General features: G+C 49.8%; 2 protein-coding genes across 2 annotated transcripts; one reads left to right on the top strand and one right to left on the bottom strand.

Annotated features, from left to right (window-relative positions):
- Positions 1-1,438: 1,438 nt before the first annotated feature.
- Positions 1,439-9,044, bottom strand: Mrpl10 (mitochondrial ribosomal protein L10). The gene is made up of 5 exons (XM_051175277.1): positions 8,900-9,044; positions 6,424-6,593; positions 3,942-4,106; positions 3,545-3,689; positions 1,439-2,332 (listed from the first exon to the last, which is right to left on the bottom strand). The coding sequence occupies exons 1-5, from the start codon at positions 8,949-8,951 to the stop codon at positions 2,061-2,063; spliced, it is 804 nt and encodes a 267-aa protein (XP_051031234.1). The 5' UTR covers positions 8,952-9,044; the 3' UTR covers positions 1,439-2,060.
- Positions 9,045-9,411: 367 nt separating this feature from the next.
- On the top strand, positions 9,412-14,162 carry Lrrc46 (leucine rich repeat containing 46). Its single transcript, XM_051182817.1, has 8 exons — positions 9,412-9,433; positions 9,522-9,630; positions 11,272-11,380; positions 12,260-12,306; positions 12,573-12,682; positions 12,836-12,905; positions 13,223-13,365; positions 13,774-14,162. Exons 1-8 carry the CDS (start codon positions 9,412-9,414, stop codon positions 14,133-14,135), a joined length of 972 nt encoding a protein of 323 aa, XP_051038774.1. The 3' UTR covers positions 14,136-14,162.
- The last annotated feature ends 531 nt before the right edge of the window (positions 14,163-14,693 follow it).

Below are 14,693 nucleotides of genomic sequence, written 5' to 3'. Positions count from 1 at the left end.
GAGGGAGGTAAAGGATTTATTCAGGCTAGCATGGCCTTGACCAGGGCGAGCACTCAAGGCCATTTCCTAACTCACCCTGCCTCTCCTTTTACACGTGAAATAGATGGCACATTTTGGACTAGCAAAGATATCAGGTTGACTGGGGAGAGACAGAGACACCCTCCCACCTCACACTACCCCTGCATACTCTGGGACATGACAGACTGTGCCAGAAGCATAGTCAGCAGGGCCCTCAAGGGAAGAGGGACAGCTGAAGCCACACAGAGGCTATTCACTGAGAGCAATGCCCTGCCAGGTTGGCTGTGGGGATCAGGAAATGCTGGTGCAGTCAGTCTCTGAGGAGGGAGAGCTATGGGGTAGTCACCAGCTGGCTGCTATAAAGGAAAGCCAACTTGGAGGTCCCCCCTTGACCCTCAGACACCTTTACTCACTGCTGGAACACTATGTTCAGTTGCTGAAGTAATTAAGAATTGGCGGCTTTCAGGAAATACCTGCAATTCATCCAAAAGGGTATGCACTGCCTGACAGGTTTGGTGCCTGAGAAATGGCCCCAGCAGGAGGGTGTGGCTATAAAGGCTCTTCCATGGCCTCAGAAGTGCTGTGGGCCACTTGTCCGCTCCACCCTGTGAGACCCTCCAGGATAACCCTCTGTCTGAGTCCCCTTCAGAGCCTCAGCATGCAGGTAGCCTTCCAGGAGGGAGGGTGCTTTGGGCAGCACCAGGCAGCCTCTGGAAGCAGAGCCACCCAGTGGCACTGGGCAGAGCTGCTGACATCTAGAGCCTCAGGGGCCTTTTACAAGATTGAGCATCCCTGGGCATCCGCAGAGCTGGACAAAGTAAGAAGTTGGTCCTGGCCCAGGCCAGAAGATAGCTGCTGCGGACTGTCAATCCAGTGTCTGTCCAGGAGTAAAGACGCTGAGGCATTGCTCCGCATCTGAGAAGGAATGCAGAGGAGCACTCCTCATTCAATGCCAATCCACCTAGGATATGTTAAAATCAAGGACAGTGCAGACCACAGGCTAAGCATCTTCCTTCCTTGTTAGAGGTGCTGTTCTCCAACACCAGAAGGACCCATATTAAAAGAGAATTCTAGTTCCCCCAGATTACTTGTGCTCCAGCCACAGGAAAAGCATGTAAGACATGTCTGTAAGGGCAGGTGGCGAGGGAAGAGGATGCTTTAGGAAGGAAAGTGAGAACTTAAGAGAGGATTTGAGAGAGTCCAGGGCTGGGGCACGCCAGGGCTGTAAGCACTAGTTGCTCTTTGGGAGAACTCAGGCTCCCTTCCCCACCCACATGGTGGCTCACCCCACAAGCAACTCTATTCCAGATCCGATGCCCTCTTCTGACCTCTGTGGGTACGAGGCACATATGTGATAGATACATAGATATAAACGTAGGCACAGCTTTACATCTTTAAAAAAAACATGACAAAACAAGAGTCCATAAAATGTGTTTTATTTTTCTAACAAATAACTTTCCTACTCCTTCTACAACCCAGCCATCCCAGGGTGGAACAGGAACCTCAGAGCCCAACCAGAACCCACTCCTGGGTAACTTTATGAAGAAGCTCTACTATGGAAACTTGAGACTTCTGAGAATCAAGCTCAAGGCCCTAACCAGGACTTCCAACTCTGCCCTTTCCTAAGCGGTAAGAGGTAAAGGAGCTGGCATCTGTGTTTAGTATGGCACTCGGCACACGACTTAGTGCCATTCACAAGGTCCATCGTGGCATGCGGAGGAACCGAGAGAGTAGGCTGGGAAGACACAGAGCAGGAGCAGTGGATGACAAGGCCCCACAAGACAATCTCCAAGCTTTCTGCTGTGGACCTGGAAAACTGAAGGGGACTGTTCCTGCTAGGCCCCTCGCTGTGACAGGACAAGACAGTGGACTGAAGACAATGGGAAGCCTCCATTTGAAATGGAGTTTCTCTGTGTCCCCAAGGAGGTCATTGTGAATGAGAGCCAAGTCACATGCCCAATTCTTTCAGACCTCTGCTAGACAACAACACAGACAGCAGGGACAGAGTGTATTTATGGGCAGAACTGGGTAAAACAAGTGGGCTAGGAATCTGGAGTCGGGTCAGGGGACGGCTTCCTACTGACTGACGTGGCAGGCTCTGCCTCCTCTGCCTCCTCTCCCTCCTGTTGCTGTTTGATATACTGATCCAACAGGGAAGTCAGCTGGGCCGGCTGGCGCTGAAGCAGGTAGCGGGTCTGGGCCATGAGGCCAGTAAGTCCTCCCACGAGTTCCCCTTGCAGCAGGCTCAGGCTGGGCAGCTTGGCATACTCTACGAACCCCTGCCTGCTGAGGATGGTGTCATCCACACAGCCACCTGGAAGAACGTAGGGTCAGCTGGGCTCCCTGCAAATGCCCTTCTTCTTGAGAGGCATCATCCCAACCCATGAACCTGGGCTCTAGGGCCCTTCTCCCCTCCCAGCTGGCCCTAAAATCAGAGTCACACTTGTACCTCATCCCATTCCCATGCTGGGCATCAGTCCCCTCTCCTCTCTTTTCCCAATAAAACACACACCTAGTCTCAAAAACCCTAAAGTCAGTGACTCCAAAACATCTTTGAAGACAGGCTCTTGGAGTGAAGAAATGAAGCTGCCATTTCAATGGCCCAGGCACAGTAATGGAGCTGGACAGAGGTGCCACCTGCACAACACCACGCATGTGTCTAACACCACTCAACTACAGACTTACAAACCGAGGACAGCATGTGGCATGCTCTGTGCACTTTGCAATGAAGTCCTAGGGAAAGGAAATCCTGGAGTGTAAAGGGTGTGTGTGACTATAAATAGATTCTTGGGAAATCTGAATTTTTCTGGGGACACAGGCAGCCTCCTCTACAGAACGAACCCCAAAACAGACTGGTCAAGGCACTGGCTCTCACCCCTCTTTATTTGGGATATTTGTTTTCTTATTTTTAATGGTTTATTTACTGGGGGACAGGCACACACCACAAACGACTGCCAGTACTCAGTTCTCTCCTCCTACTTTGGGGGTCACGGCAAGTGAACTCAGCAGGACCTTAACCTGTGAGCCATACTGCTGGTCCAAGAGATACCGATGCCTGCCCATTACCTGGCAGAATGCAGTCAGCCCAGGGTTCCATGACGACTACTACTCTACATGCAGGTGCAAAGGACCCCTTTAAAAGAAAGACCCCCGCCCACTTATGCTCTCTTCCCGCTGTTCCCCTGGGACAAATGGGACTTTTCCTGTCCTTCTTCTCTTCTGTCCTGTCTCCCTCCACCCCTTTCCCCTTTCCTTACTAAGCTCTGTTAGACTGGCACGTTTGTCCCCCACCTCGGTCACCGACAAACCTACCCCCCCCCCCCGGTGTTTTATCATAACGTCCTCTCTCCTCTTTGCACTGGGAGACGCCCCTGTGCTCTTACCTCCAGTATAGAACTGATGTGACACAGCACAGGTGCTGAGTGATAGTCAGTCCCCAGAACACGATGACTCAGGCCTCATCCACCAGAGGTTCTGTGCCACCCACCTGCTGCACCCGGCCCTAACTGCAGGGCTGCCCACTCACCCAGAAGCGGCAGGAAAGGAACACTCTTTAAGATCCGCACCATTTCCTTGACCTTGGGCTCTGCACTGACCAGCAGCATATTGTGCCCAATAAAAAGGGGGAGCAGGTTTTGGTATTTCGAATCTTCTAGAAAAGGCTTCAGGACCTGGGATTACAGGAAAGAGTGGCTCATGAGGGACAAGAGGAGGAAAAAGCCATACACCTTAGGCACAGGTTCGACCAAGCTGAAAGTACCACCTCAGTGTGTCCTCAATCCCTACAAATAGGCACCAAACTAGGGCGGCCTGTCTAGGCTGACTACCACAGAAGCCAGAAGTAGCCTGCCTGTGGGAGGGGCAGAGCCCAGGTCCACTCAGCCGGCGTGGGAGGAAGCAGGCCTGAGCCAGGAGGACCCTACCTGGTTGGGGAAGACTTTTATCAAGATGTTGTGTTTCCGCAACCTGTGGCGCAGGAGAAGTTTGTCCTCTGCACTCATGGCCACGTTCTGGCAGACAGCTATCATTCGGTTGTCACGAAAAACTGCTACTATATCCCGATGCAGGAGATGGATAAGGCCGGACTCCTGTGGCAGGACAGGATGGCTGAGGAGATAGGAAGGTTTCCTGGTCCCCTCCCTTCCCCACATAGGCACAGATGCCAGAAGTGTAACAGGCAGGAGAAAGAGTTGGGCAGCTGGGCCCGACTCCGACAACGTGGACACCTCCCGCCTGAGCTTTCTGCTCCCACCGGAAACCTGCGGGCTTCAGAGCAGTCTGCAAACCTGAGGGCACCTGCCCTTCTCCTGAGGCCTTGGCAGGGATTACTTCGATTACAGGCTGTAGTGATACAACCCTGTAAAACTACTTCCAGCTACTCAGGAGGCTGAGGCAGGAGAACCAAAAATTTAGGCTTAAAACGTGGAGTGCGTGTAAGGCTAAATTTTGAAACTTAATGAGACGGTCTCAAAACAAAGGATAAAATAAAGGCTTGGGATAGAGCTTGGTAGCAAAACATTTGTCAAGAATGTGCAATAAACTAGGTTCAATTCCCAGTACCACACACACACACACACAATTACTTTCAATTATCATGAATTATTTTACCAATTTTATTATTTTTGTTGTTTTTCTAGACAAGGCTTTTCTGTGTAGCCCTGGATGGCTTGACACTCACTCTGTAGACCATGCTAGCCTTGAACTCAGAGATCTACCTGCCTCTGCTTCCCAAGTGCTAAGATCAAACATGTATGCCATCGCTGCCCAGCTTATTTTACCAATTTAAAATATATGATGGGAGGCTAGTAGATGGCTCAGTGAGTAAAGGCACCAGACACCAAGCTAGATGAAATGAGTTCAGCCCCTAGAACCTAGGCTGGGTAGCAGGTGTCTTTACCTTGCCACCCCAAGCCTTCCTTTTTCTTTAATTTATGTCTACTAGTATTTTGCCTACATGTGTGTCTGTACCCCATACATGCAGTGCTCTAGGAGGCCAGGACAGGGCACTGGATCCCGAGGCACTTGCATTACACACAGTTGTGAGTTACTATATGGGTGCTGAGGACCCCACCTCTGTGTGAACAAGGAACAGCTGAGCCATTTCTCCAGCCCCTCCCCGCCCTCCTCGCCTTTCTTTAAAGACAGGGTCTCATTATAGTTCTAGAACTCACTGTACAGACCATGCTAGTCTGTTTGTTTGTTTGAGACAGGATTTCTCTGTGGCTTTGGAACCTGTCCTGGAACTAGCTCTGTAGACCAGAGATTCACCTGCCTCTGCCTCCCGAGTGCTGGGATTAAAGGTGTGTGCTAACAACGGCAGGCGCTAACCTTGAACTCATAAACAATCTTCTTGCTTCAGCCTTCTGAGTGCTGGGATTACAGGTATGTGCCAGTCTGTCCAGTCCTTTCAACACAGCTTGTCATATAGTGTGAACTGGCCTTGAACTCCATATACGGCCAAGGCCTGCCCTCAACAACTGATCCTCCAGCTTCTACCTCCTAAATGGGAAGATTATAGGCTTGGGACACCACACCCAGCTTCTTCCTGTTCTTTTCAAAAGACTAAACACTTCCATCATCCCTTGGAGGAACATGGAAGCTTCAGCTCCTTTTAAAACAGTAAAGAGCAGGGTGTGGCACCTTAACCCCTGCAATCTCAGCATCTAGATCACTTGAATTCAGGAGTTCCAGAAAAGCTTGGTCTTAAGACTTTCCATCTCAGAAAGAAAGAAAGAAAGAAAGAAAGAAAGAAAGAAAGAAAGGAAGGAAGAAAGGAAGAAAGAAAGAAAGAAAGACATGAAATTCCCCATACCTGCTTGCAGACTTTCACATATGTTTTTGGACACAGATAAAAATAAAGACAATGCAGACAGCCCAGGAATTCGGAGCCCATTGTCAATACTGAAGCAAGTACATATTTTATTATAAAGAATCTGGGGTAGATGAGATGGCTCAGAGAGTAAGAGCCAGCTGCTATGCAAGCTGGACAATCTAAATTCAATCCCCAGAACTCACATAAAAAGGCCTAATGTTGCTTACATCTGCACTCAGTGAGATGAGGAGGCAGAGACAGGACAACCTGTCTCACCAGAAGCTCACGGGCAGTATGGACTATGTAGCATGGCAGAAACAAGAGATTACATGGTGGAGAGACAGCTGATTCCTCAAAGTTGCCCTCTGATCTCCACACATGAGCAGTGGCAAGTGTGTACCCACATTCACATACACATAATAAATACACACACATATTAATAAACACACAATGTAATAATATACACACATACTAATAAACAAACGCACAGGGTTCAACCTGAGAAAGTGAACTAATGACGTGAGGAACCCTCATGGCTTAAGAGTCGAGCTTTACCAGCCTACCACCAAGTAACATACACCAAGTCTCCTTACCTCCTTGGGGGGTTTGGGAGGGGGTGGGAGGCATCTAGGGTTGATGGCAGGTTTGGGAGGAATATACACAGTTAAAGCCATTAGCTTCTGCCGCTCAAAGTGCATGACACGACGGTGGCGGGTCACAGCCTTGGAGCCATGGCGCACAGTCTGGAGGGTGGGCAGCCAAGCTGGAAGGGGAGATGGTAACATAGTAAGATACAGCGTCTTAGAGGACCTAGCTTATCTCCAGTGGACAAAAAGAACATCCCTACCCCACAAAGACATGGCTCGAAAAACTAGACACAGCACAAAAAGTCTCTTCTGCTTTTAGTGGGTGACCTTAGGAGTGCATCAATCCCTTAAGACTCTTTTTCTAGGTTTGTTACTATTGCTGGTTTTTTGTTGTTTTTAGACAGAGTCTCATAGCCCAGCCTGCCTTGAACTCACCATGTAACTGAAGATGACCTGATCTGCCCACTCCACCTACCTGATGAGTTTAGGATTAAAGGTGTTTGCTTCTATGTCTGGTTTAATTGTGTTGGGGATTAAATGCAGGGCTTCCGTACATGCTAGGCAAGCACTCTACCAAGTGGACCACAGACCCATCCCTCTACAAGTCCTTATGTGCAGTGCTAGAATTTTAAAGAATTATATATATGCATATATATACACATATATAAAATTTATTTATTTTACTGGGCAGTAGTGGCACACTCCTTTGATCCCAGCACTCAGGAGGCAGAAGCAGGTGGATAGATCTCTTTGAATTCCAAGTCAGCTGAGGATACAGTGAGACCCAGTCCCAAGATAAACAAGATGTACAAAAAACCAACCAATCAAACAAACAAAAACCAGTGCGGCCACCAATAATATGTAAACAGATGAGACTATACTCCAGTAAGATTTTAATCATAAACCTATCATCAGGGGCTGGGACTGCAGCTAAAAGGTACAGAACTGGTCTAAGAAGCGCCAAGCCCTAGGTTCCATCCCCAGCAAGCAAGCAAAAGGAGCAAATGAAAAAAGGAAACAACACTCTGACAGGCTCGTTCTTGGTCTTAGCAGCAGTTCTTGAAGAACAGGAAACACCTGGATCAAGCCACCAACATCAGCTTCATCTGGGAGCTTGTTAGAAATACATATTCTGACGCCTTCAAAAAGCAGAGTCTCTGGGGCAGAGTCCAGCAAGCTGTGTTTAAATAAGTCCTTCTGGTGATATTGCCTGGCTCTAAAGGCCTGCTCCTATGATTTGAAGTGAGGGAGGAAAAACACAGTACACCACCCTCACAACTCTCTCAAGTCTTTCTTCAGGTCACATATGTGATGAACACTTGTAATCCAAGCTCCGAGGAAGCAGAAGCAGAAGGATCAGGAGTTCAAGGCCAACGTCGGCAACATGAGATCCTGACTCAAAAAGCAAAATTAAGGGCCTGGGAGATGATTCATCCAGTACAGTAAATGCACTTACCACTAAGGCTAATGACTTGGACTCAACCCCCCCCACCCCAGCCCACTCTCCGGTAGAGAAAAGGTTCATGCAAATTGTCCTTTGACCTTTGTGTGCCCAATGGTTCATTCTTGATGACAAGAAAAACTTGAAAGTCCCTCTCAGAAACCGAGGAAACACTCCAAAGCTCTGAGCCAAAGCGACTCTTGCATCTTAGCCCTGTAGTTTCCAGGTACAGCAAGAAAAGGGTCAGCTAGAAGACTCTTAGAGAGTATGGAGGGTTATCAGGGTGAGAGATTTTATGGTTAATAGCCCAAGACCTGTTAAGAGTATCTTTGGAATGGGATGGAACTAGATTTTAAGCCCTGCTCTGCAGGCTGTTACTGTTATTCTTGCCCTGTCCAGATTTCAATGTGCTTGTCTGTAAAGAGGGGTGGATAATGCCTTCCTCCCAAGGTGCTTTTGCTGTAAGACTCAAATGAGACAGTAAGTGTGAAGCAATACCCACGGTGTCAAATCTACTAACGTCAGGCGCCATAGCGCTTAGTACCTAAGATGAATAGACACGGTGCTGCCCTCCACGGAGTTTAACAGACGAGACAGGCGCATGGGAAAACGCAAAACTAGACTGTGAACTGACCAAGCAGGGGTGTCAATAAACAGGATACAAGCAAAAGATTTCACTGAGGAAGCTGCTTTATAAAGAGAGGGCTGTGAGAGAAGACCTGAGGACGCTACGTTTAGGTTGGCCTTAAGACATCTTAAAATCCCAGCAAGGGCTCTCCGGGGTCGGGGGCAAGAACTAAGAGAAGGATTAGAAAAGTCCAAAGCTGAAACAGGCCTTGGTGGCGACACCGTTGCTGTCATTACCAGAGTGTGTATGGGGGTAAAACGGGATGTCACAGGGAACTGGACCAGTCAAATCAGAGATCCGGCTAGTGGCAGGGTCACCGAGAGCGGTCAGATTACGGGAAAGGTCAGGGGAAAGGGAGGCGAGGGCTAGAGAGCGCCGGCCTGTGCGCGGTGGGGCCCTCGGCCGCTCCTTACCCGCCCGGGGCGGGAGACCCCCTCGAAGCATCCCCGCCACCGCCGCAGCCATCGCTACAGGAAGTTCCCACGAGCGCTGCGAGCGGACGGAAGGAGCTAAGGATTGTGGGGGCAGCAAGGAAACCCAGGGCAGGAAATAGCCGGAGAGCCACCGGAAGGAGCGTCTATCCCACACGTAGTGTGGTGCCCGCCCCCACTCCTACGGTTCCGTCGGACCTGGCGTCCAGTCTCCTAGCAACGACGCGAGCCTTCAAGGAACCGTTCTTCTCAATCTTCCGGTCCTTTCAGTTTGCGACCAGTAAAGCCACACCACACACTTCTGACTCCAGATCCTTCGCTCCCATTTGCACCTGTCTTCCACCACACCCCGAACAATTGGCTCTGAATCAACACTGTCCTAGTCTCCTAAGTCTCCCTCCAACCTGGGTTCCCTCACCCCAACCGGCCGGCTAAGCCTCTTTGTTCCTCTTCGTCCATCTCCTGCCTCAAGCAGCCGCTATTTGTTTTAGGTCATGCCAGGAGATGAGCAGAAAGGTGAGTTGATGGCTAGAACAAGTGGACGACAGGAAGGTCAGGTCTCCAGGAATAAAGAGAAGTGACAAAGGGACCCGTCTTTTCACAGCTAAGAATGCTGCCCAGAGTACCGAGGAAGGGGAAGTCCCCATTACTGAAGCCCTTATCACCAAGAGGAACTTGACCTTCCCTGAGGATGAAGACCTGTCAGAAAAGATGTGAGTGGAGGAAAAGGCAAGGGAAAGGTAGAAAACTGTAGCACAGGTATCACAGATGTTCAGTTTGTGAGCTATATGATTTTGTAACTCGTTTGTCTCAGTAGTTACACTCCAATCAATAGTACTTCCCAGTTGAGTTTTCCTTTCTTTCTTCCTTCCTTCCTTCCTTTCTTCCTTTCTTTCTTTCTTTTGTTTTGTTGTTTTTGTTTTTGTCTTGGGTTTTTTTTTTGTTTGTTTTGTTTTTCGAGACAGGATTTCTCTGTATGATTTTTCCTTCTTAAAGATGGTTCTTTTTTCGAGGCCAGCCTGGTCTACAGAGCGACTTCCAGGACAGGCTCCAAAGCAATACAGAGAAACCCTGTCTCGAAAAACAAAACACACAAACAAACAAAAAGGTTCCCTTTTACATCATCTTCAGCTGCCTTAGAGAATGCTCTAGCAAACTCAGAAATTCTCTGTTGAGTTCTTGGTCTGCCCTTCCCCACACTGTGGTTGCCCAATTGATCTTTATAGATTATAAATCTAATTACTTCCTGGTAGAAACTTCCTCAGCAACCTGTTACATCAAGAATAAAACCCAAACAGCATGAACCGAAACATTTCCAGCCACACCTAAAAATATGCAATTTCTCACACCAAGTTCTTGCCCCTTGTTACTCAAAAGTGAGTGCAGCTTGATGTCACCTGAGAGCTTGTTAGAAACAAAGACAGTTCACTGGGGATTCGCTCACTTGGCAGAGTGCTAAGCACCACATAAAACTGGCCTTGGTGTAATCCCAAGAGGTAGAGGCAGGATAATGAGAAGTTTATGACCTCCTGAGCTACAGAGTGAGTCTGAGGCCACCTTGAGCTACAAGAAGCCCTGGCTTTAAGAGAGAGAGAAAAAAAAGGTACTCATCTCAAACATACTGAATTAGGATCTTCATCTTCCAGTACACAAAGGATCCACAGGTACATTCAAGTTCAAGACAGGCTGGATTAGCACATGCATGTACTATTTGTTCTGCTCCAATGTCTTGTCCCCATCCCTCTCCCACTTGCCTACACATTAGTCACCTCCTCTGGGAAGTTGCTGCTGATTCCTCCACTCTGGAGTTGTACATAGCCCATGCACCCACTTTCATTTCTGGTACCAACCTCTGGCATCCTCTTGGCTGGCGTCCCTGATCATGGTCAAGGACCCATGTCCTTTGTCTGGAGGATACTCAGTAAATTTGGAAACCAGACACATATGGATGGAACAACCGATTTCCCCTCCATCTGTGACTCACAAGGGAATGAGAAAGCTCCTTCCAGAAGAGAGTATTGCTGCATCTATCCCCACCCTGCCTCCACCATCCAAACTGATCAAGGAAGGCCTCTTTTGTTCCGAATCTCCAGGAGCTATGAGCAGCCACCCACCAGTTATCCAGAGGGCCCCTTGGCAGCTTTTCACGCAACTCCTCGGAGAACCACGTGCCTGAGACTAGCCAGTCTCAGGACCTAGACACCACTCCCTGGGTCAAGGAGCTGTTTGTGACATCTCATCAAAACCATTCAGCCCTCTCCCTTTCCAGGGACATGTCTTCTCTTCTCCCCTCCCATCATCCACTAAGAGGCCACAGGTGTGAACCCTAGTGCACCATTTTGCTCACCCTCCAGGGTTCGTACCCTTGATGAACTGGAGACCGTCCGCCTGGATCGGGAAGGGATTACTTCTATCAGGAATTTAGAGGGCCTCCGGAATATTCACAGCCTCTACCTGCAGTCGGTAAGACCTTGCACTACCCCCCCCCCCCAATGCCTCCTGTCCTCTCCCTGCTGTGAACCTAGTCTGTCTAACCTGAAAACCAACGAACAGCTCATCTTTTTGCATTTCTGGTGTTTAGGTAAGCGAAACATTCCCCAATGAATCAGGAATCCTCTTGAATTGAAAGATTGATTTCTGGCCCAGCGGTGGTGCCGCACACCTTTAATCCCAGCACTTGGAAGGTTGAGGCAATCGGATCTCTATGAGTCCGAGGCCTGACTGGTGTACAAAACAAGTATCATGACAGCCAGGCTACACAGAGAAACCCTGTCTTGAAAAAACAAACCAAACAAACAAAAAGACTGATTTCCTACCCCAATCCCACCAAGAGCTCCTGAACATGCTCTTGAGTCAGCATTCCAGTTGGGGATAGTGGCATGTGGCAGTCTCTAGAGCACCCAGGAGGCTGAAGCAAAAGTATCCCAGTGCTGGAATTAAAGGTGTGTGCCACCACTGCCCAGTGCCCTTAAACTTCTATACAAACCTCGTGAATCAGCTATACACAGTCATTGTTCCCTGTGGGTTTACAGGCCACCAATGAGGCCTTTTCCATTTCCCTATTGGCCCCCGATCTCCTTCTCTTGAGTCTCTCTCTGGTCCTTTGGCTCTTCTCGTTGGACTAACTCCCAGTTCACACAGTAACCACTGGCGGGAGAAAACAAATCATCTTCCCCAAGGTAGTGGCATCCAGCCTCGGTCAGGTTGAGTGACCACTCATTCTCAAAGTGTAATGGCTGCAGCTAAGAGTAGTCATGGTAAAATTAGGGCTTTGCCCCCTTCAAAAGAGTCCCCACCCAGCCAACTTTAAACTGGGTTCCCCCACCTTGGTTTCTTCTGCAGAATAAGATCCAGAGGATTGAGAACTTGTCATGCATCACCTCCCTGCGGTAAGTGGCACCAAGGCAGCAAAGGAATACGGAGTGGGTGGGGAGAAACTGGCTCCACCCCTGGAACGGTCTTGGGGCTCTCCTAGCCTGGCTCTCTATCAGATGAGAAGTCTAGCTCTGCCCTCCTCATCCCACAAGGCTTTGTGTCCCCACTTGTCAGTCAGCTACCTACACAGGGGAGCCTGGGTACCCGATAACCCTCCTCCTTCCTCCCTCCTCCCTCCTGTAGCTCAGCCTTGTCTCTGCCCCTCCCTCTTCCTCTGCAGCTTCCTGTCTCTGGCAGGAAACCAAATCAAGCAGGTGGAAAACCTCCTTGACCTCCAGTACCTCCAGTTTCTGGACCTTTCTGAGAACCTGATAGAAATGCTAAAGCTAGGTAGGACCCTGCCCTGGCTCATGGAATGAGTCCCATGTGGTGTCCTCCCTCCTCTTGGCTCCAAGCGTCTTGTGATTTTGCTTCCCTCCCTCCCTCCCTCTGGAGGAGGGCAGAGCAGGCATGAGACCCTCACTCATTCTTTCTACTGCACAGATGAGCTCCCTCAGAGCCTTCTCATCCTCAACCTGTGTGGAAACCCCTGCACCAACCAGAATGGCTACAGGTGAGGGGGACTGAAAGTGGGGGTAGAGCCGCGCCAGGTGAGCCCCACCCACTGCTCCAGGAAGCCACTATCAGCCTGCAATCCTCATGTATCCATCTTGCCCTCTGACCCCTAGACTGAGCCTGTCCCTTTCCAGTCCCATATCTAGCACCTCCCAGGAGCCAGCCTTTTGCTGTTGGGACTGACCCCAGGCCCACCTCCTAGTCTCAGGGTCATACACACCTAGGTGTGGACACTGAAGCACATGTCACTATGCCCTCCCAGGCTCCACATCAAGGATGCCCTCATGGGTAATCTCTGCTTCTTCTGCCTTACAGGAAGATGGTGATAGGAGCCCTGCCTCTGCTCTTGGACCTGGACAAGCAGCCTATATTGGAGCGCTGGACCTCAGATGAGGAGGATAAATCCTCAGATGAGGAGGAATTTCCGGAACTGAATGGCCCGTTCTGTGCAGAGCAAGGTGATTATTTTCCACGGCTTGTAGCCTCCCCAGGCTCACATTGCCTTAGGAGATGACACTGTGCTAGGCAGCTAGCCCTGCTGTGATCGTCTCTCCAGCTCTGTGCTTTCCTCTACTCCAGGCCCTTTCATGTTTCCAGAGTGCCAGTCAGGACGGTGGAAGGTGACATCTTCCCAGCATGTCTTAGTCCTTGGGGTTACATGCTCACTTTTTCCATCAGCCTCAGGGCCACCTGTTAGTGAGTGTCAGTGACCCATCTCTGGCTGGAATCAGCAGGATCTAATCAGAGGATGTGGGCTGCAGTTCTTCCCAGCCCCAGCCCAATACTTAGTCTGCTAGGAATGCCAGTAGGTTTGTCGGAGACATCCCTGAGCCCAAGACCCTCCTGCTCTACCTCTCCTCCTCTAGGATTCTTCAAGGACTTAGAGCAGGAACTACAGCAACATCAAGAACGAAGGCAGCAGGCAGTCCTGGCAGAGCACTTGTCAAGGATGGAGACACAGCCTGTCCTCACTGACCTGCCCCTCCTGCCTGCAGTGCCCATGGCTGGGGACTGCAGCCCTGCTGTCACAGCAGAGTCTGAGAAGGAGCCAGCCCCTAAGGCCACCTCCTCAACCCAGACCACCGCTTCTACTAAGAAATCAGTTCCCACAAGCCAAAAAGGCTCTGTCCGGGCAAGGAAGGGGGCTCCGGCAGCCACAGCCTCCAAGACCTCTCTGTCTGCAGCCCCCAGCATGACAAAACCTGCAACCAAAAGAAGCACAAAGTAGCCTGCAGCCCGAGTGCGTGCTTGCCCTCCTCAGGCATTTCCCTTGTGGCAGGAGCCCCACCCCCCCAATAAAGTATCTTTGGGCTTGGAATGCTTTTTATGTTGCATGGGATAAGTCAAGGAAAGGAACCGAACCCAAAAGCCAAAAACATAATCACCAAAACAGTTTAACCTTTCAGGAATGACCCGAAGGGCGGGCATCTCCCTGTGTCCCCAGCTGGTTTGCTGGCCCCAAGTGGGCAAGAAGTGGGTACTGCCTCACAAAAGATGCTATCTCTTGGTGAGATAGCGTTGTGTTACTGTTTAGATTTCTTAGACAGTTAGTGCTTCACTGTGTAATCCTGGCTGGCCTGGAACTTACTGTGTAGACCAGACTAGCCAGAACTCAAAGAAATCTACTTGCCTCTGCCTCCTGAGTAATTGGATTAAAGACAAGCCACCACACAGTCCAAGCTAAGGACTAAAACCTTGGGATCCCGATTGTCCTCAAATAGCAGCCAGCTCTCATGATCTTGGGTCTTCAGGCAAACACACACGAGTAAGGTCCCATGGCACCCAT

Source organism: Phodopus roborovskii, unplaced genomic scaffold (assembly GCF_943737965.1).
Source record: "Phodopus roborovskii unplaced genomic scaffold, PHOROB, whole genome shotgun sequence".
In the NCBI taxonomy this organism is placed as follows: Eukaryota; Metazoa; Chordata; class Mammalia; order Rodentia; family Cricetidae; genus Phodopus; species Phodopus roborovskii.
Note: the sequence above shows the minus strand (reverse complement) of the source record. Positions and strands in the feature narration are given on the sequence as shown.